At 34.2% G+C, this 25,884-nt stretch overlaps 1 protein-coding gene across 2 annotated transcripts; it reads left to right on the forward strand.

Moving 5' to 3' along the window:
• The first annotated feature begins 1,476 nt into the window (after positions 1-1,476).
• On the forward strand, positions 1,477-24,900 carry Tpr2 (Tetratricopeptide repeat protein 2). 2 transcript variants are annotated; one of them, XM_068284016.1, is made up of 5 exons: positions 1,477-1,746; positions 1,881-2,134; positions 22,332-22,784; positions 22,850-23,694; positions 23,767-24,900. In XM_068284016.1, exons 2-5 carry the CDS (start codon positions 2,004-2,006, stop codon positions 23,838-23,840), a joined length of 1,503 nt encoding a protein of 500 aa, XP_068140117.1. In that variant the 5' UTR covers positions 1,477-1,746; positions 1,881-2,003; the 3' UTR covers positions 23,841-24,900. The 2 variants fall into 2 exon arrangements, with proteins under 2 accessions (XP_068140117.1, XP_068140118.1); XM_068284017.1 differs by lacking the exons at positions 1,477-1,746; positions 1,881-2,134 and adding an exon at positions 9,802-10,101.
• The last annotated feature ends 984 nt before the right edge of the window (positions 24,901-25,884 follow it).

Below are 25,884 nucleotides of genomic sequence, written 5' to 3' on the forward strand. Positions count from 1 at the left end.
CAAAGTACCTTTAGTGGCTGAGGCTTCCATTGGACGCAGAAATAGGAGATGAAAATTCTTCAACCGTCGTAGGTCTATGAGGCAAAAGATGAAGGTGTACGAGATGACCACTCGACGTATTGCTGTTCCCAAATCATCGTATTCCTTCTGATTAAGAAGCCAAAATCTTTAACTTTATCTTGCGAATTCGTAAGTGTGGCAATCAGAAACTCCTTTTTCGTGTTGAATATGTGGCCATCATAAAATATTCTCATTCTATTGCGTCGTAGCAATTTGGGAAGGAATTTCCAACCCGGAAAACAAAAGTGCCAGGTGACTTAATCATGTGTGGGAGAGAGACCACTAGGTACTATATGTTTTATTTTATTTTCTTTATATTAAATTTCTTTAAATTTTTCATCAAAATTGGAAAACGGCCACTAATTGACCACTTGGTATTAATTTCCTCTTTTCCCCACAAAAATTCTTGACAATATAGCCATACTTAAACCTAGATAGTCAAAAGCAGAACCGAAAGCGTGAAATTTAGAGTGGCAAATGTCCGCAGGAAATCATTTTAACCTGTGTGCAAATGTCCGCAGATTTTGAGGAGACATACATACATTTGTTGTTGAATTATTTTACATACATACATATCTCATCATAGCATATGCTATCTCACTCTTGCAAGCCCACGTGCACTCTAGCGCTGCCACTAGCCTACGGCTAACTTCGGACTTTTAAACCGCATAGTGAATTTCGGTTGTTTCTCGTCAATTTTAATACAATTTCGGTTTGTTGTAAATTATGGAGGCGGATGTGGGCGTGGCAAAAATTTTAAATAATCATAATCTGCACAAATACTAAACAGTTTTAAGTACCAAATTTGGAAAACTTAGATTTGTTAGTTATTGAGAAAATCATAATCAGCGTAAGATGGAAAAGATTGAAATAGATATCATATAAAAGCAATTTATTTCGTTACACTTGATTGCAGCTAGAATAACGGATCGAATATAATTAACAACACGTTTTAATATAATATTGATTTAGTTCTCCAACCACTTTCTTCATTATTTGTTAATGAAAACAAAAAGAAAAAAACGATAAGAATATAACTAGTTACTAGTTACAGCGACTAACTCTGTCATTCAAAAAATTTTAAAAAACAATAACAAAAATTTAATTTATTTCTTTCTGACGCTAATTTCGTTTATTTTGTTTCTTTAAATTTGCCGCTTTGTAATTAACATCGATAAGTTCTATAAGCAGACTCAGAAATGAGCTGGCTTAACATAAGATATCGATAGACTTATCGATACTTCAATATACAATCATATTTTTTCTTTTGTTCATAAAACCATCTGTTTACATCCTAAGTTTTTGTTGTTTTTATTTGATTTTGTAATTTTCATTAACAAAATGGTTTTCGTTTAACCTAATCAGAATCACATGGAAGTAAATGCTTACCCTATCGAGTATATAGCATCGATGGTTTACCCATCTCTAATTCACAAGCACGCTGTTCGCTGTTGCCATCGCTCGTTCGTCGTTAATTTCATTTGTAATTTTTGCTCGGGCCAAGTCGAAATTTTATTGAAATTGATTGGAATTGTGATTTGTGCATATCAGAAATAGTAAAATTCGCAGTTGTCTCACACTCACACACACAAACACACGCAAAATAAGTGCAATAATATTACAACAGCAACAAAATCAATTGACAAACTCGCGCGTGTGAATACCAAAAGCAACAAAAGAAAAAAGGTGAAAAAAATTATCACATACACACATACATACATATGCAAAAGCACACTTAGAAAAGGAAAAAGAAAAATATAAAATCAAAAGAACAAAAAAAAGTGTTTAACACGCGCCAGTTGACTTAATACCGCCCGCAGGTCCCGGCCTCCCCTCGCTGCCTAACGCCCACGTTGTGTATTTTGCAATTGTTCTTATTGGTGTTGTGAGCAGGACAGAGAGACAGAGAGAGCGATATATATACATATAGCCACTTCCACCGCATGGACGAATCTGAAGTCATTGAGATAAGCGATAGCGAACGTGAGGAAACCACCTCATCAACATCTGAAATGGACGTGGAAACCCAGGAAGTGCCCGATGCGGAGCAAATCGTACCCAAGGATGCAGCAACGTAAGTAACAACAATTGAACCCTAAGCACAGTCAATGTCAAACTTTGGAATTCTAGATAAGGTTTTATGTAATCGCGTCTCTCTGTTGTTTGTCTCTCTCTCTCTCTCAGTCAGTGCGTTTGTTTTGTTCGCCTCTGACATGGTCATGGGCAGCAGCATCAATAACGCCAACGCACACGCCCATCACAGTCAGCTGCAACAGCCCAGTACCCCGCTCCCCTCTACCCACACGCAAAACTCTTTCTTTCAGTCTCACAATAATTTTTTATCTCTTTCTATGTCTGTGTTGCTAGCTGACTTTTTTTTTTTTTTTTGTTTTTGTCGTTTCTGTTCTTGTGGGCAAAAAACTCGTTTATTTGTCATTTGTTTGTATTTGTGTGCACTGTAATAATGTTGTATGAAAATTCATATTGAACAAATGCACAAAACATTAGCCTTCACCTCTCCCTGCCCTTCGTTCGTAAAGCCATAGAAATTTTACCTATTGCAGTTTGAGAGCGATTGCTACAGTTTGATATCCAGCTTTGGTCATTTATGTATACAAAACAATTGGACAATTAAATCCTTTTTCATTTTTTGGCTACTAAACCAGAATTGAATCAAAAGTAGCCAAGATCAGTTTCTGATCAATTTCGTCCTAAAATATATACATATGAGAAAAACCCTTTTCTTCTTGGTTGTCATCCTGCTACGAGGGTTTTTTGAAAAGTTAGTCCAACAAAATAAAGGCATGGATAAATCTATACAAGATTGTCTTAAACTGAATGTTCAAGCCGGCTTTAGATTCCGCATAGATGGAATTCTGTTCCATACATTCTGATTGTGGTCAGGACTAAAATGGTGGACATTCTCCGTCGATTGCACTTCTTGTCATCAAAAGCAGGCTGCATCTGTGCCGCAATTTCAAAATAAACGCTTTTAAAGTTTGAAATTTGCCTCCAAAAAACATTTCCCAACATTTATGCTCCAAAGTATTTTGGATATTAATAAAAACCATTTTAGAACGAATTTACACTATTTCAGTATTTGTCATCCCTGCAAACTACAAGTTTATGGTAGTTTTTCATAACTGGTGACCCCGACGTAATACTGAAATGCACTGATGCAATATATATTTTAAAAAGCTGAAATATTATTATTAAAGTCTAAAATGCATAAAAACAAACATATTAATAAATTTTGGGAACTTTTTTCTTGACTATTACTAGTTACAATATTCTTCCTATCTCGTAAATAAAATGATCAGAAAACACAGATTTAATTTAAGCCATTAAAATGTTGCCTTCGCAACGCTTCATTTGGTTTACTTTGTCGATTCTAATGTGCATCAAATTAAACAATGCATTAAATGAAATTGTTAGTCAGTTTTGCATTTCCGCATATATTGCCATTTCCCCATGAGCATTTTGCACTATATGGAAATTGAATAAACCAACTATTGGAAATTTCCTATTTGCCAAGATTCATCGGTTGCAAAATGACGCACACATCTCTCTCTTTCTTTCCGAATTTTGTGTTGTTTTTGTCATCTATGAGTCAACGCTGAAGGCAAAAAAAAAAAAAAATGTTGATAATGAAATATAATATATATTTGTTTTTGATAAAACAACAATATAATGCAAGTTGTTAATAAAAAAAAAACTTGATACCAAAAGTTTGTAAAACTAATAATTAAATATAACAAGGTATTTAATCCCGAACCTGCAATGAAGTACCCAAATATGAATATGTATTACAAAAAGTATATATGTATTTATAAACAAAATATATGTTAGGTGTTCATTTTGACCTCACATCAAAGAAGTCAAGGTACAGTCACGCTCCAATTCGCTAATGAGTTTTTGCCCACACACACACACACACACACGGAAACCTTTTCAATGTGAATGAACTCACAAACAAGAAGAGAAAAAACTATTGACTTTTTGTGTCTTTGTTTGCCTTGACAATTATCTAATTTTGCATTTAGTCTAACAATTAAAAAGTTCGACAAGGTTCAAGGATTCGGCACAATTACCAAAAAGAAACACAAAATGCAAACAAATTTCGCTACGTTTTTTCTTCGTGTGACTCATTCGAGTTTGTACTTATTCGGAATCTTGATGATGAGCTTCAACCCGTTTGTATTATACAAAATTGTGATGAAATAAAAAGCAAGAGAGAGAAGTTAGACAGAGAGGGTCAGAGGAAACCCGTTTATTAGTCGATTTAGACAGGTAGTCAGAAAAGAAAAAGAATTTAATATCCAAACCGGCAAAATAAAATCTAGATGACCTTTTTTAATGATTTTTTAAGTCGCATCCTTTCCCACAAATTGAAATTGTTAACTCTCAAAGTCTGTCAAAAAGTTTTTCTTTAAGTTTCGATCTATAATCAAGTAAACTCATGTGCTAATCATGTGGCAAGTCCTACGATTCTAGTATCATAAAATAAAATAAATGATATCTAGCTTAAATAAAAAGTTTAACAGAAATCGAGATCATTATAATGTTGGTCTTTTGTAATGTAAATGCTTGAAATGGTAGAGCTGCCGCGATTTTTTGGAAAATGGAAGTGGAAGTGTGTTTTTTGGAAATTCATATAACATCCAACTTCATTAAATGGGATGTCCTTACGTCAAGAAATAGTGTTTTAAGTTTATTAATACGTAAAAAGAAAAAAAAATTTACAAAATATCAAAGAGGTACTTTATTTCTAAGTTTGATATTTTGTAAATTGCTTTGAAATCATAGAGGTACTTTATTTCCAAGTTACATAATATCTTACCCTTTGGATAGGGTTCTAAAAATTGTGAAATTTGCACCCAAAAGTATGCAAAGATTAATTTTTTTTTAATTTAAAGAAATTTTTGGAGTTGTGCTTTTAAGAAATTGTTTTTTATACAGAATATTATAAATTCTGCATATTTTACAAAATCTGGACGCGATGGGCAAAAAACCGAGTTCATCTTCAGAATCGTCGTACCCAAAATCATCTGTCAAGAATTGAATACAATGGAAGAATTCGAAAAGAACATGTTCAGTTGCTTAGTTTAGTGAAAAACTCTTTTTTGTTCACTCACTTATCGAATTTATGTTAGCAAGTCACCTTAATGTGTCTATCAATTATGGCAATTAGATTTAGACCTTCAAACAGAAACTTATAGTTTGAGCTTTACGTTACAGTTTGAGCAGCAGCTTAAACAATTTGTTCTCGCTCTATTTACAAGAAGTCAACAAAAAAGTGTTAGTTACCTGCTACCTACCAACCCGCTTAACCCAAATTCATGAAAATGGCTAAAGTTTTTTCGCCTTATGTCTGTCGTCCCTCGCTTTTCCCCTTTCCCCCCTGCCCAATCATGCCAAAACACACGCAAAGCACTCCAACTTCTAAACGAGCTGTCCGAGAGTATGCAATTAGCTTCAATTCTTTGTTGGAAAAGTGGGTCAATTAAATTATTGATTCGAGTTGATTTGTTATTGTTTAGTTTTTTTGGCAAGAAACTAATTATGGTTAGATCCGTTTACCTCGCAATCTCTTCACACTTTACTTGCCCCTCGTTTTGTCTTCAATAGAAATGTTCCATCACATTACTTAATTGTTTGTCAGGTAATTTTTTAATCAAGATTATTACTTAATAGAATATTACTGAATTGTTTTGAAGCTTGGTGTGGGTTTTCTTCTGTTTTTTATTATTTTCAAAAGGTAAACGCAAGGTCACTTGAAATTCCAAAAAAAAAACTCTTGAAAAATATTTGAATTATTTATTTATCTGATAATTTATTAGAATATTTTCTGATTCTGTACCATGTCCACTTATCATCACATTTTTCATTTTTTCACAATTAATTTCCTTGAAATTTCACCAAGTTCATGTTGGGGGCATTAGACCCTCTGGTTTTCTTTCTTGTTTTTGGTTTTTTTGTTTAAACAATTTGACTTCCCGCTACCCATATGCGAGGGCGTGAATCGTGTATTCCTCGTCGTCATCTTGTCAGTTGAAATTAATTAATGTTCCTACTTATATTTTCTTTAATAAAACCAAACATGGCTTTATTTTCAAGAGCAAAAAGAACAACAAAAATTGCAAAAAAGTGGGAGATCATGAAATTTTAATTAAAAAAGAAAGTTGTCATGACCTTAACGAGAAATGTTCAACAGAAGACTAGTTTTACGTCCAACAAATGTTGTTTTTATGGGCTCGGCAATATATATGTGTATATATATTTGATCTTTGATCTATTCTTTTTAAACTTTTCCAGGGCCTATTTAGTAATTTCATAATTTTCTTTGTTTTAGTGATAAGCTTTCTAAATGAATATATATTCAAATCCTTATCAGTAATTTTTGTTCAACGATTGTTTCGCATTTCTTAACTATAAGTTGTGCAACGATGCACTACTTTGATAACTTTCTAATTGATTAGAGGGGAGTGTCTATATTTGAATGACTTGAAAGCGACCACAGGGCATTAAAAATGTTCTTTGAAAGTACAAACTTCAATCGTTTAGTATATACAAGACTTAATGCAAAATTTCAACTCTGTAGTTTTAACAGTCTGCATTGATCCAAACGGTCGGACATGGCTATATAAAGCTTTTGCCCAACCTGCTGGAAATTAAAAAAAATATCACAATTTTTGGATTTGAAAAAACGTACCAAGTTGGCATCTCTGCTTCAATTGCTACAATTCAAAAACAAGTGCGAAAATGTAGTAATGAAATAGCAACTATCGTTTATCGTGACAGCTGATATTTCTAGCAATGAAACCGACTCCTTTGATTTGGTAGATTTTCAAAAAACTGCCTTAAAATCTCTAGAGATTTCTGTGATACCGCTGTATATTTGGAATCGATACTGTCTACCAAGTAAGCCTTACGTAACCGATGAAGTAAGCAACACAATTCCGGGTTAGGATAGAAATAGACCCTCAATTAAACAAATTGTTTTAATATTGAGTTTTTTATTCAATTTCTATTTGAAAAATAATGCGAAAAATAGTCCAGAAAATATAAAATCAATTCATAAAACCAAAACAAAGCAAAAAAAGTAATTAAATATTACAGGTCGTTGTATAGTTTTTGTCTCTGTGGATTAAAAAAAAATTAAATCATTCCTTTAAAAATTACAAATTAATCTTTATCCTCTCCTTTTTATACCCTTGCAGAGGGTATTATAAAATTGGTCAGATGTTTGTAACGCACAGAAGGAGACGTTTCCGACCCCATAAAGTATATATATTCTTGATCAGCATGAGAAGCTAAGTCGATATAGCCATGTCCGTCTGTCCGTCTGTCCGTCGGTGCGTACGCGTTTTACTCAGCCATCTTAAGAGCTATCGGGATGAAATTTTTTTGGGAGCTTTTTTTTACCCGGGTGAGATAAAGTATGAAAATCTTTGGGATCGGACTACTATATCATATAGCTCTGGAACAAAAATTTTTGCAAAAATTGGAGTATCCCCATGAAATTCACCAATATAATAGAATTTGATATAAAATCTCAGATCCCAAAATTTGACCCTGATCGGATAAATAGAACACAAGTTACAGTCTATATAAATCGGTTCAATCGCTGCCGGCAGCTCTGCTTGCTGCCTACTACGTCATCATCAAATCAACAGAGCACATGCATACACACACAGACGCAACGCTACATAAACTGTATGTGTATGCGTGCGTTGCTTTGCTTAGGGAATGAGGGAAGAAGAAGAACAAATTGTACATAGTATGAAGAGTAAAATTGTTTTGTTTGTATATTAATGAATTGAGTTGCAGAAAACAAATTTTGAACATGTGAAATTATTATTGTCAAGGACTGCAAGGGTATATAAACTTCGGCATAGCCGAATTTAACTTCTTTGATATTTCTACTCTCAACAACTGTGTTAAGATTAGTTTCCGAAACACTTGCACACCACCAACTCCCCTGACCGCCCCTACCCCGCCCTCAATAGGCAACAAGTGCAATGCATTTGCTGCCAATCAGTAGAAATACACGCAATAACCACAAAAGCCTACGAAGAGAAGAAAAAAACAACAAAAATTCAGTGAAAGTTTCCACACAGAGAAAAACAAGGCAATTAAAAATCCCAACAAATAAACAAAACAAACAACAACAAGAAATTAAATTTTTCTCTTTTTGTTGTTTTCATGAAAATTGTACAAGAAAGATATTTAGATAATAAAATACAAGAAAATCCTCAATTGGGTGGGAGAAGAGTATGGACTGTAAAACTATAATGGCATGCAAAACTATTGCGAGTACCTGTGAAACTGTAAAAATGTCGCCACTTGTAATTTACAAGCTGCCAACACAGGAAAGAAAAACAAAACAAGAAAACTAAGCAGACAGACACACAAATGGCTCAAGGTGAAATGGAAACCAGATCGGCGATAGTCCCCTTTCCCCTTGTCCACTATCCCCCGCATTTTACCCATAAAGTATGGATATTCACATAGACAATCTCTTTTTGCTGTCTGTTTGGGAAAGTGTTTGGCCATGTCTCGGGTTTTTTTTTCTTCATGTTTTGTAGTAGACACAAAAAACGCGTCATCTTACGCGGCGGTGTCGCCATGACAAGCTATTTAAGCTTTGTGATATGAAATTATTTCTAGACTGGTTTTTAGAAGAGGTTTTCAGAGCAATTGCTTAAATGGCCGCGATAAGATTGCCGCCGTCTCATCTCATAAGCTTTTTAGATAGGGAAATTGTGCATTTAATGTGGCATGAAAATGCTTCCGGCCTTTTCTTTCGTTTGAAAAGCTGATATGAGTTTATGGAGCTGTCAATGGCAATGCTGGATGTTATAATGGGAAACTTTATTTGTAACAGTTTTAAAAGAATTCGTATATAAATGATTAGAGGACACCCAATGACCCTCTTACCTCTTTTGTTGGCACCTGGATGTCACAGCCTGGATTGAAAATGTCGATTAAGTCCTGATTCTCAGTATACAAAGAGTTTAGCTTGGACTAAAGCTATGATTCCATAAACGATAAATGTCTTTCACCATCTATATCTTTTAATAAAGTGTGTGGAATTATGAAATCCCTTAAATTTTCTCTTATTTTTATCCATAAAAAATGGAAATATGTCAATTTAGGTCAAAGTATTTAAAGCAACGGATGATTCATATTAATTCTGATAAATTTTAAGCTCACAAAACGAAGTTGGCACTTCAATACAAACGATTATACTGCTTTCACCCTTGTAAGAGAAGGCTCGAGTTGAGAATCGTTTCGATCAACAACAGACATCAAGCGGTTCTGAATACATAGAGAACACTGCTTAGATTAATGATCTACAGAAAACAAAGACAATTTTCTAGTAGACTCTTCTGAGATGGTCTTTTTACGAGCCATGAAAATTACAATTTCTCACATTCAGCTCTTTTTCTGTCTTTCTTCTTCTCTTTGTAAGCTCTTTGTAACACGATCAGCTGTAGCTGCAGAAACTCTTATAACCGACTACGAAGACGACGACAACGTCGCCACGTTGGGCCAACTGCATTATTTTGGCAGTGCGTTTTCTGACTTGGCTCTTGACGTGTGCTCGCCGTCAAAGTGTCGGATCAAATCGGTCGGTTTGGGTTCGGTTTGGTGTTTCTGGGTTTTCTCTCTCGTTTTCCCTGCGACTGTTTTGTCAAAACAAAAAAAAATACATATATATGAGACATATGTATATTTAAATAAATATCAAATAAAATTACTCAACTCAAATTTATGGCTTGTGGTTTTCTCCATTATATGCTCGAGTATAATTTCATTTCGATGCCATTGAAATAAAAGGAAACACCATTGAAAGCCAGAAAAAAGTGTGCAAAATCAGTTCTCAGGGTGTGATCAAAGCTATATAGCGGGTATTAATATTTGTCTTCTTGATAAGGAGGCCAAAATATATATATGATACGAATAAGTGCTCATTGTGATAGCAAATATACAACGTAGTCAATCCATTCAGTTATCGTACTAAACGAAAATGTTTAGGTAAGTGCCAACAGAATTTCTTTTATTCTTTATTTTTTTTTTTTTTTTTATCGCACTCGGTTCTATTTTTACGAATAAAGCAAAAAAGAACCCAATCCGCAAAAATACTTGTACAACGAAAAATAATAACGAAACATAAGACCACAAAAAGAAAGAAAGGGAATTGAAAAAGAGTGCCCTACTTGAATATATAGTATATACATATATCCCATGTCTATGTAATCTCATTTATTTATGTACATTTATATTTCACATGTGCGAATTCTAACCTCACTTATTCAAATTGTGTGATAAGCAATTTATTGGAATAAAACACAAGTCTTTAATCTACAAGTTAGTCGACTTAAATTATTAAGTCTTTGGTTTGAAATAGTAAATGGAAAATAGCAAACTTTTTTTATATGAAAAATTTATGGGCCTATACGTTTCTTTCTGTTCTTCCTGGTTTACTCTCGGTCCGGGGACTTCTTAAGAGACTCGTAACAATTTATTATGCTATTTCTTTTATAAATTGATACATCGAATGGTATCTTTAGTGCTTTGGGATATTCCTTACAAAACTCATCGTTGGCAAGGCTCCGGAATTTCTTAAGAGACTTGGCCAGAACAATATTGGGGTATAATACAATGAAACAATCACGCTTTTGTATCCAAATTTATACCAAAACAGTGAAATTATTCGTATTATTTTTGATAAATGTTTAACTCGAGAAAGTTTATTCAGAAAAGAAAGTGCCTACGTTTCAAATTAGTAAACTGCTTTCTTCCTTGATAAGAAGGCCTGAGGATCGTCTCGATCAAAAACAGATTTTATGCTGTATTCACATCAAGCAGTTCTCAGCGCACATAAGGAAAACTGCTTATAGACCACTTGTCTACTTAAACAATTTTTCTTATGAACTCTTCTAAGATGGTTTCTTTACTTGCTAAGAAAAAAAAAACAATAAAAGGCTTGTAGGATTTTCCACTGGGCCCAGATTATGTTAATTGTAGCCTTTTATGATGGTCTGTGACGTTTGGCTTTGTCGCTCTTCAACTGAAAGAGTCCCATCAACATTTGACACTTATTACTATTAATATAAACGACGTCATTCTATCTAACTTAGATAGCAGACGATTTCGGAAATTGTTAAACTGATGATTTTGATTGATTTTATTGGTTTTTTCGCATTAATTCGATTCCCTGTAGGGATATCCATTACAAGATCGATCCAATTAATAACCTTTCGGCTTGAAGTCTCGTTTCTTTAAACAACCCAGGTCAACCCAGGGCCGAAAGAAGTACAGCTGCGCTGAAAACAATATCACCACAGATATTTGTCAAATTCAATGTTTAAAATTTGCAAAAACAACTAAATTTACCGTTTTTTTTTTTTGTTGTGTACATCCGATTATATTCTTTAATTGATGGTCTCCTTACTATAATAGGAGATTCTGTCCCTCCATATAACACAATGTTGCGCTAGTCTATTCACAATATGTTTCTTTACTTTTCCACTGGCCAATTGGACTGTTCCTTAGCCAACTACATGCGTTTAGCTGTGTGTTAAATGGTGGTCAATGTAGTTTTTTGTATTTACACCCACAAAATGTATTTCGTTAAAATTTTGCCCATGTGGGTGGGGTGCGCATAGTTTATGAAATGTCTGACGTTTGATTGAGTACTCCATTATAATGGACTACCTGCGTGCAGGCTTAAACGACAATAGGCTCTTCCAAGAATAATGGAATTAACCAAGTTGTTGGATATCTCTGTTGGGCGTTCCACGAACTAATGATAAGATAAGTGAAATTGTGATTCTTGGCGACTGTTTTGAATGTAAAAAAATGAATTGTTAAGTAGATTAATTTTCCGATAATTTTCAAACTATCTCAATGAATCATTTGGCGTATGCCCTTCACATGCTTGAAAAGTGCAATGACCACCAAGGCGAATGCGCCAAATGGCTTGTAGTGTACGTAAACGAAAAGCAGATGCGCCGTTTCGCTTTTTTAAATGTCAGGCAACTGTATGAGCAATTTTTACTGCTCTCCTATCTCTTTCTTTGGGCACTTTTTTCTCTAGGGTAGGTCACATATGTTGGCTATGTCGACGGCATGGCAGGAGATTGGCTACACATTTGGGTCGCAGTGTGGCTCCAACGACAAATTCTCAAAAACCAAAAAATTATGTACAAATGGCTACCGCACTATAATTTTTATTTTTCTGTTGTCTTTTCTGCTATTTTTCTTTCATTTTTTGGGTGTGTCGTTTATTGGCCCGACATGAATGTTTTAATGTGCTCCCTTCCCCTTGTCTCATGCTGCTGTTGTTGCAGCTTTAACTGCTGTGGCTGCAACTGGCTGTAGGCGTTGCAGATTGCATTTAAATTGCAATGGCATTAAATTTTGTATGCATTTTATTGCAGTTTGTTTCAAACAAATGACTCACATGGGTACTCAAACACACATCGAGAGACAACGAAGAGAGAGAGAGAAAGAGAGAGGGAGAGAAAGAGACATAGTTTTGAAAACAAACTATTTTATTTTGCATACTTTATGAATTCAAGAAGCTATGATCCACTTTTATGAGTGCAATTTGTTAGCACACCAAGCAAATATTTGTTTGTCTATGAGCTTAAAGTGAGTTGAATGCCTTTAGCAAGCAAAATTGTTTCATTTTTTATGTAAAATTCATATTTGGGCATTACTTTTATGTATAAAAGTGTAAAAATCATAATGTGTAGTGAAATGACAATACATTAGGTCTCAAAATAGAACTTCACAATTCATCTAAACAATTTAAACGTTTTTCTTTGTAATTATTGCCCAAATGAGATTTTAGAGGTTTGTTTTAAAGTTAAGTAAAGTTTCTAGAAGAAATTGAAAATTAAATGAAACCACAGTTACCGCTTCATAATACTTAGAAATGTATTCGATATTGCTGGAACTACCCTAAACTAATGTTAGGCTAATTTTTAAATTTGCCGATCTTTAGTATAAAGTAGTCAACCTCATCATGACACTATTTAGAAGAATTAAAAAGCAGTTGTTAGTAATGATTGTTATTACTATTTCTGAAACACAGTGCGTATACGTTATTATAGAGGCTTAGGCAAGGGAAGAGCCTGTAAGAAGCCACAATTGATTATATAACAATAGTTTCGAAACTATCTACAATGCAGTTATAAGTTCTATCATATTTAGAATCGTGTTGGTGACAATTAAGAATCACGAAGGAGCTAGAAGAGATGAAAAGGTAGAAAAGTTAGCCGATCTGCAATTTCACCGAATTTCAGCCGAATTTAGTCAAAACTTTTTAATTCTGTTAATTGCAATTTGAAAAATACCAAAGAACAGCAAAGTATTCTAATAAATCTTGTTTTAATTAAACTATGTTTAATTTAGTCAATCAAAATCCCAAAATTAACTATTTTTGATGCCCATTTTAAATATGCTTAGTTGCCAACAATTAGCCAACAAATAGTTTTCAAAGATTTGTAGAATATTTTCCAAAAAGCTCCTATCTGTAGAGAACTGAAAATATTCTAGTTTTTCGCCGATTTACAATCTTGTCTTCACTTTTGCACTTCAAATTTGCATTTAGTCCCCAAAACTTTGGCTCTTTGATTGCTAAAGGACTCGCGCTGGCTTAGTCCAGCTAATACGCCCTTTTTATGAACTTTTTTCATTTATTGGGTGGGCGTTATCTTAACTAGCGAATCTACATACACAGGACGTAGGAAGTAATCGGAAGTAAACTGTGGGTTTGCTTGATTTTTAAAAGCCAAATGGTAGCAATCGGTTCAAAAAAAGATTAAACACATTTATTTTTGTTTCCGTTTCCGATTCAGACTATGTTTTATGTATTTAAATCTAATGTTTCATTAAAACATTCCAAAACCTTTTAGAAATCAAATATATGTATATTAAACAATCTTAAAGAAAACTTAACCTGAAACTTGAAATGAAAGCATTTACACAGTTGTAAAAGACAAAATTCTATAGAGAGCTTTATCTAACAAGTAAATGATGTCTTGAAAGTTTTCTTAACAACATTTCGTGTAAATGTAATTAAAACGGAAAGTTTGATCCGTAGAATGTACTTTTAAAAGTTGCCAAAGAAATAGAAAAGTAACTAATCGATAAGAAATTGAATTTGTATTTCAAATGTTGGAAATGTGAAGAAATTTATCAGATGAAAATGAGCATTAGGCAAATGGGGAGAATGCAATTGCAAATTCATTTAAAAGAAAATTGTGTTGAAGTGCAAAATACAAAATTGAAAATTTTATTGCATTCTTCAGATGAAAATTTGTCCTACATTTGGTTTAAAGCACGTGACAAATGTACTTAAATTACATATACACATACTACCTATACACATATATGTAGAAATAAATGGTATATGGAATGAAATACATTCCAAAACATAAATTCATATTTGTTGTAGCCATAAATATAGAACACATACAGTCACTCACACAAGTATGTGCATAGTAGATATTATATTTGTATATGCACTCAGCTGACAACTGGCAAATACAAACATATCTCTCTCTCTCTCTCTCTCTCGGTTTCTCTGTCTGTTCCCTCTCTCATCCAATGGCCATGTAGTGTATAGTATCCAAGTAATAATGGTTCGAGCAATGACCCAAAACTCGTAAACATAAATTCAATTGAAGCAAGTGTCAATAGAACACGAACTCGTCCATTCTACATGATGATGATGATTACTATGATTATTATCATCATCATTATTATGATGCTATTGTCAGGCTAGAATCAATTATGTATTTCATATTGTTTGCTTTACACTTTGCTTCCTCTTTTGACACTCCCTTCAACAATTGTCACTTGGCCTAGGTTCATTAACTTGATAAGTTTTTCCCCCCCTTTAAGCTGTAGCTCTATATTCCCCATTGTCGTTTATATTGACAATTTTTTCCCATTTTGGCTGCCATTATGTCTCCACACAGCATTCATTTCCGGTTCAGCATTTGGCTGACCTACTGTGCGTAAACTTTCCTTAAAATGAAGTAAGTACATGGGTAAGTCGTCTCGCCGACTTTGGAACACCATGCACCATCCACCACTACCTTACGGCCAACTCCGCCTTTTTGGATCGGCAAGTAAAATACGTTCAAATGTATATTTTGCAAGTTTCTAGTCCGATTGCAATAAAATTTGATAGGTTGGTAGAAATTCCTAAAACGAATGAATTTGGTTGCGACAGGCAAACTGTTTTTGTAAATTATGGAGGCGAAAGTGGGCGTGGTCAACTTTAAAAGCAACTCTACAGATTTACATACTACACGAGTCTACACACCAAATTTGGTGGCTCAATCTTTTATAGTCTCCGAGATTTGCTGGTTCATACGGACGGACAGACGGACCAGGCTAGATCGACTCGGCTGTTGATACTGGTCAAGAATATATATACTTTATGGGGTCGGAAAGCTTCTGCCTTTTGGGGACTTTAATATACCATTTCAACCTATGGGTGCATGGTATATTAAAGAGAGTGAGTCAGACGATAAAGAAGCGGAGGATGATTGGTGGTAAGAGGTGAGAGAACTTTTGTTTTTGTGGCAACCAATTTTATCTTGTGGCAGGTCATGTCCATGACTGAAACTGCTACCTCTTCGTTTGCTTTTACTCCTCCTTTAGCTTGTTCCTTGTTGCCTTATTGATGTGGGTTGAGGTTGGCGTTGAAAGATTTGGTAAATGCCCTTTAAATCAGAGCAAATGGATTACAGAACTTATGCGGAAATACTTAAAAAACAAAAGCTTAAAATGAAGGGCAACTCAGAGCATGCCCTCAAAGGAAGCTTAATTGTGAAAAGCAAACAGATTTTGAATTAATATTAAATAAGCATGCTAACAAAGATTAAGTTTTTTAATACCCATTGCTTCGGTTAGAATAACAATTTTGGAAAAGCTAGAATATTAGTTAGAATAACTGCTTCAGAATACCATTCTAACTAACTCGACTTTCGAAATATTATACTTAACAGGTATTTCAATGTCAAAATTTAAAAATTTTGGTGCTAAGGAATTTCAAAGCTTTGGCTTTTATTTCAAAAGCTAATCAACTCTATCTGTTTTTGTTTTTGAATCATTTTTAGAATATGTTAAGGATATATATTGACTTAAATGCTATGAAATCAAAAAAGTCTTAAGCAGATTGAATTTTTAGGGAAACAAAAGTTACAGAAAATATTAATTTCTCAGAACCTAATAGATAAACTGTAGGAATTATCGATATACTGAAGTTAGTTAGTTATATTAGAAACCCTTTTCTTTAAATTTTAATTTATCCAAAGGTAAATCAAAACAATTTTGCTGTGCCGCAATTTTTACTAGCCAATTTCCATTTTAGTTTAGTAAATTCATTATTTATAGTATTTTTATTATAATATATAAACTAAATATCTCCACTAAATGAGATTAAATTTTGTATATTATAGGCAAGAAAATAAATGTTGCATACTTAAAGGGTTTATAAAAATATTTTTCCTTAAGTAAAATTTTTGGAAATCAAACCTAAATCCTCATATTATAGATATGTGTCTTTGTGTTGTATTTCTCTTTTGCATAATTTGAACATATTTAGTAAATGTTTATCTAAGTATGTTATTATCGTAAAATGAAGAATTCTTAGTGTTGCTGCAAAAGGACTCTCCCACTTACACATGTAAGAGGTGAAAGCTCCATTAATTTGTGTATATTGTGTGAGGGTATTAAATAAAGTCATCATCGAGTTCAAAGTACCCCTTATTGTTATATTGACCAACACAAATGGCTTTTAGTGAGTTTAAGAGAAGTGGGTGGTGGATGCATCGTTAGTGCCACCTGCAGCGAATTTACCCTGGCTTTATTCATGCAACGTTCTCTCTTTCTCTCTTTGAATGGGTTTTTCGTTCTCTTTGGTTTCTTTTTGTGTGCCGCACAGTGCGTGCAAAAAGCAGGCAAACAGCAGTCGCCTGGCTGCAACTGACACGGCTGCTGCAATGCCGGCATTTCGGTCTCTGGGAGTCTTCGTCGTTTCGTTTCGCTTGTCGTTTTTTTTTTTTTTCTGTGTTCGTGTCGTTCGAGTCTTTCGCTCCTTTGATATTGCACTACGTGCCATTGCATTAAAATCATCGCTAACAGCATCAACATCAGTCGCTTCCGTTGGCTCCCAGAGAGACCACCAACCACCATCCAGCACAACCATCATCAACCAACCAACCAAACCATCATTAACCATCTCTTGCATTTCTCTGATACTTTCCAAAAAGAAAAAAAATAAAAACCTATAACGACACTAATTGGCCAAAAAGTTTACGTGACAATTGTTCAAATTTCGTGTGATATTGTTTCAAGAAATAACATTTTTCAAGTGTAACGCAACGAGTTGATGTCTGATATATACATACACATACATATGTACATATATGTTGAAACAAAAGGGAATTTAAAGTCTGACTTCTTTCTCCATGCTCAATAAATTGTATATGAGTTCGGAGGAATTTACATTTCTGCCGCGGTAAGTGCCGAAAAGCAGCTACCGGAAGAACAGTAAATTTGATGTGACAGGACGAAGCTAATGTTAAGCAAAGCCGTGTATTATCCACAGTGGTTTAAACCGAGATAAATAATTGTCTCGTGAAAAGGATATTAAATGTGCAAACAAAGGAATAGTTTTTAACCATAATAAGTTAAACTAAATTAAAGTTTCCGAAGTTTTGTCTCGTGAAAAGGATATTAAATGTGCAAACAAAGGAATAGTTTTTAACCATAATAAGTTAAACTAAATTAAAGTGGTTCACTATCGGGTATATAAAATAGACAACAATGAGCTGCGTAAGGAGTAGTAGTAATGCTAATTAAAGTGCAAAAGCTTAAAACTGAAGTTTAAAGTGATTGAGATAATTTAAACTATTTAAATAGTAACATCTCGGTTCCTCTACCGCAACTTTAAATGATTTTCGTATGCTTTTCAATAATTTTCTTTATAAATTAAAAATGAAAAAATATTTATTCAGAAATGCATTTTGCTCGAAAAAGACGATACATTATTTTAAAAATCAAGTTTCTCAGGTTAATTGCTACAATTTTTCAAAATATTCGATAAGAATCATTTGTTGGTACTTATAAAATATGTTTTTAAAGACCTTTTTGTTTATTTATAGAGTTTCTCGAGCTTGAGAGAAAGTTTTTCAATACAGTTATAAAAAACATAGTTTTTAAATACATTTTTTTACTCAAACCTGAGGAACTCCATAATGTATGCAATTTATCCTATATATGTGGTTTTGAATCATTGAAAAATGCAGCCACACTATTTTACACCACAGTTTAGAAGGCACGCATGATTGAATTCTATCAATTCTATCATTAAAGACAAATTACATATGATTTTCTGGGAATCTCTTGTAGATATTTAGATCTAGTAATTAGTTAAAGACTAATTTTTGAAATCAAATTTATGTCCCTCAAACACTGTGATCTTTGACAACTTTTCTGAAAGCAACCATCAAATTGTTCAACTGATAAGTTGATTCGACAGTTTGACATGTTATTTTGCATAGAGGAAAGTTTTGCTTCTAACCAAATGGATGAATGTGAAATGAAGACGAACACTGTGGGGAAGGAGGGGAAACAACGTCATCGTCAGCACGCAGTCAACGTACACATATATTTTTACATATTCATGAAACTTTAGAACCCTTTCTCCTCCATATTAGTCAGTTTCTCTAGCTCCCCTCTCTCTCTCTCTTTTGCTGTCTGCCTCTTCTTGTCCGTCTCTCATTCATTACTTAACGCTTCGAATATTCAAGTCGCTTCGCCCGCTTATCGCGCATTGAACTTTACTCTGACCTGAAGCACACCAAAACCCACACACACACACACACACATAGAGACACGTTTCGTATACAGGTACTTAAATTTGCATTTTTTCCGCCTCTTTTACCATTTTACCATCTATGCAATTCGCCATTCGTTTGCTTTGAGGTTGCTTTCCATTTTCCGCTTTATTTATCTAACCTGGACTTTTTGGCTTTCATGTTCTTGTAATTTAAATCAGCTCTTCAAATTTTTTTCTTCCTCTGACAGAATGAAAATAGAAGAAGGGTATATTTGTTAGGACCTGAACGAAAAAATCACCTTGTTTTGTAGTCCATTTTTGTTCTGCCACAAAATACTTTTACAACTTTCATTTGTTAAACATTTCATTTTATGTTTGTAATTTTATTTTATTTCATTCGAAATAAACTATAAAGGTATTCCAAGTTCGTTTTATTTGGTTTGCATAAAGATAAAAGAGCTCAGAACTTATTGAAATGTTGTTGAACTTCTACTTATATTTAGTTTTGTCGTAAATGTGACTATTTAACCACATTCTATGGATTTATTATACGTGAAGTTTAAGTATCTAATTAACTTTGAATTTGATTTCATTTGTTTAGTAGTTTGCCATAAAAAGAATGTTAAATATACATACTTTTACTAAATTTTTGGCATTTTGCGCTATTAAAAGTGCAGCCACACTATTTCATGCTACAGTTTAAGAGGCATTGTACATTAAAGAGCAGTATTATGGAGGCTTTGTACAAAAAGAGCAATATCCTTAACTTATAATTACTCAATATATTCGAAATTACTTTCTTTATGAAATTTAAACTGTTACTCTTAATTGTAATTCTAACTCAATAGTTTAAAACGTCATTCATTAAAGTAAAGCTCTTCACAAAAGGACTAATATCTATTAGTTTGAATCATTCTGTTATAGATGAATCCAAAGATTAAAAACTAATCTGATTGCTTAATTTGCTTAATCTCTTTTGAACGATTAAGTCATCAAACAATTTATTGTATCAACTTTGCTCTCGGCATGATGCAGGGTAGGGTAGGGTATATGTGTGTGTGTCTAAACTTGATATTCATCAGTTTTTATGCAATTTTCAAATGACTTTTTATCGAAATTGGCTGGCTAGATGATAGGATGTGGCATATTGTTTGCCAAAATGCGAATTGGCAAGCCACCGTGTAGAGGAGGGTAAACTCTCAACGCTCCTTGCTCGCTTGTTAGTTTATGCTGTGAAAATGCAAATGACTTTGCCTACTTTTTTGTTGCTGTTGTTTTTTGAGTTGTTGGCAAATGTTCTTCTTCAATCAAACGAGGAATGGCGAACCGCACAAAATTTGACTTTTATGGTGCTTTCTCTAATTGTTATGCAAACTGCTGCTAACTGAAGTGTCTCCCTTCCCCTCCATCTTTGGCTTCTATCCACTACTCACCCTGTCATTGCCCCCTAAAGTCTAATTCTTTTTTTTTTTTTTTTTTGGCTGCGACCTCTTTGCGGCAAGTTATGGCAGCAATTAAAAGTTTTTTTTCCAGGGCTTGAAAAGCTGCCAAAAAAAAAAAAAAAAAAAAAACAAACACGAAAAACCCTTAACAAATTGTTGACTCTTTTTTGTTTCTATCCTCACGCAATTCGAGCATTTTCTTAATGATTTCTCGAATATATAAAATATGTCAAATTTTTTCATTTTCATTATTCTGGGGTTTTTTTTAATGGGTCATTCATTCCATCCATATACATATAAATAACAACTAAGTACGATAACGACATCGTCGATGATGACGATGACGACACTTATGCAATGAAAAATACTGTAAACACTCATCTGCCCCGCCCCCATCCTGCTTGTCTTCCCTGTCTGCCGCTGGCATAACTCCAACAATTGGTCGGATAGGTGTAGGAGGAGGATTGAAAGCGACACGAAAAAGGAGGTGGAGTGGGATGATTGAAATTTCTTTGGCTTTGCGATTTCGGTTTTCTTCTTTGCATTTCCTTCAGCTTTTCTTCTTTTTTTCGGTCTGGCATTAGTGTCGCCCTATTGGCGACCATTGTATGGATGATGACGGCGGCTGCACCATAATTTCCTTCTTTCTTGGCCCATTTGAGTCCGGACTCCGGGTTGTTGCACTTATGCTACTATTCCTACAGTGGTTAAAGAACCACTATCTAAATTTCTTACGGTAACTAGTTTAACTTGATCATGATTGAAATATAGATGTCATATACTGACCGCTTAAAAATATATACGTTAGATCTGATTGTTAGTTTGTTTCTTTTTGCTTGTCCCTAATCCATTGCATAGCACTGAGTTAGGAGTAGGAATATAAGTATGAAAACTGTCACTAAAAACTATTGGGGATCGATAGCTCGAAGAAAGACAAGATAATCATGTCAACAAACAAATTTAAAAGTATTCAAAGCAAAAGATATGGCAAATTGGAATTCCTGGAAATATTGGGAAAGTTTGGAGTCGGAAGGTCCTAGAAAACTGCAAAATTTTTAGACAAATAGCCGCTTTTTTCATTAACGCTTTAAAAAACTAACACGGAAAAGATTATTAGAGTCGGTTCTTTTGGGAGGAAAGTCGTTCTTGGATATTGAATAGACCCACGTCTTGGAATTGAAAAATTGCATAATTTCCCTTAGGATCGGCCACTGTCATAGTCCAATAAACATTGTCACATTTGTCAGTTATTCGAATTATAATTTTCTCAATTTAAGCCAAGATGTTCTAGGTTATGAAAATCTTCAAACAATTTTCGAAAATTATACAACCTAAGCAGTTCGGCTTTGAAATCCGTAAAGTAAAAGAATGTTCCTTAGTATTTGCTTGATATTTGAAAATTAAAATTAAAATATTCACTCTACTTTTGCAAAGAAATTGTAACCATAGTTTGGCTACAAATATAATCAAACTTTATTTTTTAATTTGTAAAATGTTCTATGACCTTTAAAGGTAACTCCAAAAGGCTTCTAAAGATAATGTTTAAATAGGTTACTTACGTGAGGTCGAGATCAAAAGGTAGAAATGGATTTACAACATTCATTGTATCTTTAATCCGAGGAAATCTATAGGAAAATCTTTAGATCCCGTAAGTAAGCACGGGAAATGTTTTGGGAGTGTTTCCCGTCACTTTTGAACCACTGTGGCTCTCCACACAGCAAGCGGATTACTTCCTGTTGCTTTTTGTTGTGCCATTTTCTTAAAGAAAAGGCTTTTCCCTGCGGCTCTCTTGTGCTATTGTCGTTCGTCTTTGCTTGTTGTTGTTGACGCTCATAAAATTAAAATTTCAAATTACATGTATAGCCCATAGACGACAACTCCCCCTCCGCCCATTTTCTTTTATGCCAACTTAACAACTAACCGTCTTTGTGTTTCGCTTTTTGTTTTACTTGCAGCATTGCTGAAGAGAAAAAGAAACTGGGCAACGACCAATACAAGGCTCAAAACTATCAAAATGCTCTCAAATTGTATACGGATGCGATCTCCTTATGCCCGGACTCGGCTGCCTACTACGGAAATCGCGCTGCCTGCTACATGATGTTGCTCAACTATAACAGCGCCTTGGCCGATGCTCGTCATGCCATACGCATTGATCCCAGCTTCGAGAAGGCCTACGTTCGTGTAGCGAAATGTTGCCTGGCCCTGGGCGATATCATTGGCACGGAGCAGGCAGTGAAGACGGTTACCGAACTTGATCCCCAGAGCACGGCAGTTAATGGCGAACAACAGGCAGTGGGAACCCTGCGTCAACTGGAGACCACCATACAGACTAACTATGATACACAGGCCTATCGCAATGTGGTCTACTATTTGGATAGTGCTCTCAAATTGTCCCCAGCGTGTCTTAAGTGAGTTCGGTCGATTTAAGTTATGTTCTAAACACTTTAACTAATTTCTTGGTATCCCTTTTTAGATATCGCCTATTGAAGGCCGAATGTCTGGCCTATTTGGGACGCTGTGATGAGGCTTTGGATATTGCTGTGGGTGTTATGAAATTGGATACCACATCGGCCGATGCGATTTATGTGCGTGGCTTGTGTCTCTACTATACGGATAATTTGGAAAAGGGCATTTTGCATTTCGAACGTGCTTTACAATTGGATCCCGATCACTTCAAGTCGAAGCAAATGCGCAACAAGTGCAAACAATTGAAAGAGATGAAAGAGAACGGCAATATGCTCTTCAAGTCGAGTAGATATCGCGAGGCGCATACTGTCTATACGGATGCCTTGAAGATCGATGTTCACAATAAGGAGATAAACTCGAAATTGCTTTACAATCGAGCATTGGTCAATACGCGCATTGGAAACCAACGAGAGGCTGTTGCCGATTGCACTCGTGTCCTAGAACTGAATGCTCAATATCTGAAGGCCTTACTCCTGCGTGCCCGCTGCCACAGTGATCTGGAGAAGTTCGAGGAGGCTGTGGCCGACTATGAGTTGGCATTGCAATTGGAAAAATTGCCCGAAATCCGGCGTCTATTGCGTGAAGCGAAATTCGCTCTAAAGAAGTCCAAACGAAAGGATTACTATAAAATTTTGGGCATTGGTCGCAATGCCACCGATGATGAGATTAAGAAGGCTTATCGTAAGAAGGCCTTGGTCCATCATCCCGATAGGCATGCCAATAGCAGTGTCGAGGAGAAGAAAGATGAGGAACTCAAATTCAAAGAGGTGGGCGAGGCCTACTCCATACTGTCGGATGCGCGTAAAAAAGCTAGATACGACAATGGACAAGATATTGAGGAATCAGAGCAGGGTTAGTCCGAAATGTCTTCAAAATTATCCCCTAAAACATAATAACATATATATTCTCTTTTTTTTTTTGCAGCTGATTTCAATCCAAATCAAATGTTCCGCTCATTCTTCCAATTCGGTGATGGAGGCGTCAGTTTTGATTTTTAAGTTCCATCGCAGCCAGCATTAACCAGCAGCAGCCACATACATCATCGTTATCGTTATTATCATCGGTTACTCGCAGTTCAAGAGGAAGGAGAAGAGAAACTCATAGACAATTTCCTCTGGCCATAATTACACCTGACTCGTGTGGCAAAAAAAAAAAAAAACAGAAAACGCACAAGAAAAAAGAAAATGAAGAAGATCAACAACAACAACAACAAGCCAACATTTTTGCATTTTTTGCTTTTTTTTTAGTATCTCTCACTTTCTCTTTCTAAACAATAATAATAATAACAACTTGTTTTAACTTTTGCCCAAAAAAAAAAAATTCTAAATATGAAAAAGAAAAATTTACAGAAATTTTTAGTGTATTTTTTTTTATTTTTATTTTAAACCAAACTACAAAAAAGCAAAGCAGACTTTAACAAAATGTTATGTAAAATATCTATAAAAAGAGGAAACACCAAAACAGAAAGCGTGTGAGAGAAATGATTAAACACTTTCCTATTGATCATATGATTAAACTTTAAAAAATTGGCCCTCTTTGGAAATCGTATATATATTCATTATATACAAATTGTGCGTTTGCATGCGTGAGAGAGTGTGTGTGTGTGAGTGAGTGAGTGTGTGTGTGTGTATGTTCTTGTGTTAATTGGGCGCAACTATATAGAGTAATAACTGATTAATTAATGATTAAATGCATAGGCCTTATTATATAACCCAGATTTTTTATGATTTATTAACTTTAAGTCAGCCACTTAAGTTTTGTTTTTAAGTTATCCCATTCAAACAGATAAAAAATAAACAAATAATTTTAAATATATTTTTATTGTTGATGTTGTCGAATCGCCCTCATCAACACATAATCAAATTTTTAGTTTGAAACAAACAGAAAACCCAAAAAAAAAAAAGTAAAAGTAAAAACAAAATTGAAAACCTTATACAACAGCTACAAATTAGATTTTATGTAATTATGAAAATTGTATTTGAGAATGATAAAATGAAAATGTGAAGGAAAACGAAAACTTTAAAACAAATATATAAATTCAAATGATCAACAAGATAATCTATATCAACTATAGATATATGCCCAGGATATTTGATTCTTGCAAAATAAGGGATTACATTCCATACTTTCTCGGAGACTAAAGAAAATTTTTATTTTATCTAGTTTTACTGCTTGAAACAATTAATTCCATAATGGTTATGTGATTTTCTTGTACTAGACTGTAGAACCTGACATAGATCATTTCTCCTGCTAGAATCCATTAAGTAAATGAGCAGATATTTTTATATCATCTAATTTATGTTGTATCGATTCCTTTTAAGAAGGATTATAAAATGCAAGATTTAAAGAATTTATTATCGAAAAAAAGTTTGTGAACTTCATATGTTTTAATTTTTCAGTAGATGTTTTTAGTTCGTGTTAAAATAATCTTTTGTAAATGATTGTTTCCAATTCGCTTGCCTTTCTTTTAAATTCAGATCAGTAACATGAGATTCCACAGTAAAAGCTTTCTCAAAAAGGTCTCATATCAATTCTCATATTCCGATTCAGTACTTAAAGTGAAAATATATTCCGGGTCTTGAGAACTTTTTAAAGCAATATCTATGTCGTTTGATTCGATCCCAACTATATTGCCAATGTTTAGTAGTGTTTTAAATTTCCCGTATTTCTATTGACAAAGTTTTATTTAGGGATTGAAAATTTTATTTTACGCCAAAAAATGAGTGTTCGCTTGGGCCGAATAATTTGTCCCTCTACTGTATTCAATTGTGTCAAAAGAGATAGAACCAAATATATAGTCATTAAAAGTAATCGTGTTAAGCGAATGATAGGTGATAGGTGATTATATACATTTGAAGAATCTACAAATATGTAAATTTATTAAGCAACTTTAGGTAACAACGACTTTATATAAAGCCCTTCCATAAACAGTGCATCAATTTCGGTCAGAAAGGCAGGAAGCAATATAAGGAATGCACACATCTTGATTAACACGACGAGAAAAGTTCATATAGCCAAACGTCCGTCTGTATCAGCTATATC

Source organism: Drosophila tropicalis, unplaced genomic scaffold (assembly GCF_018151085.1).
Source record: "Drosophila tropicalis isolate 14030-0801.00 unplaced genomic scaffold, ASM1815108v1 contig_3, whole genome shotgun sequence".
In the NCBI taxonomy this organism is placed as follows: domain Eukaryota; kingdom Metazoa; phylum Arthropoda; class Insecta; order Diptera; family Drosophilidae; genus Drosophila; species Drosophila tropicalis.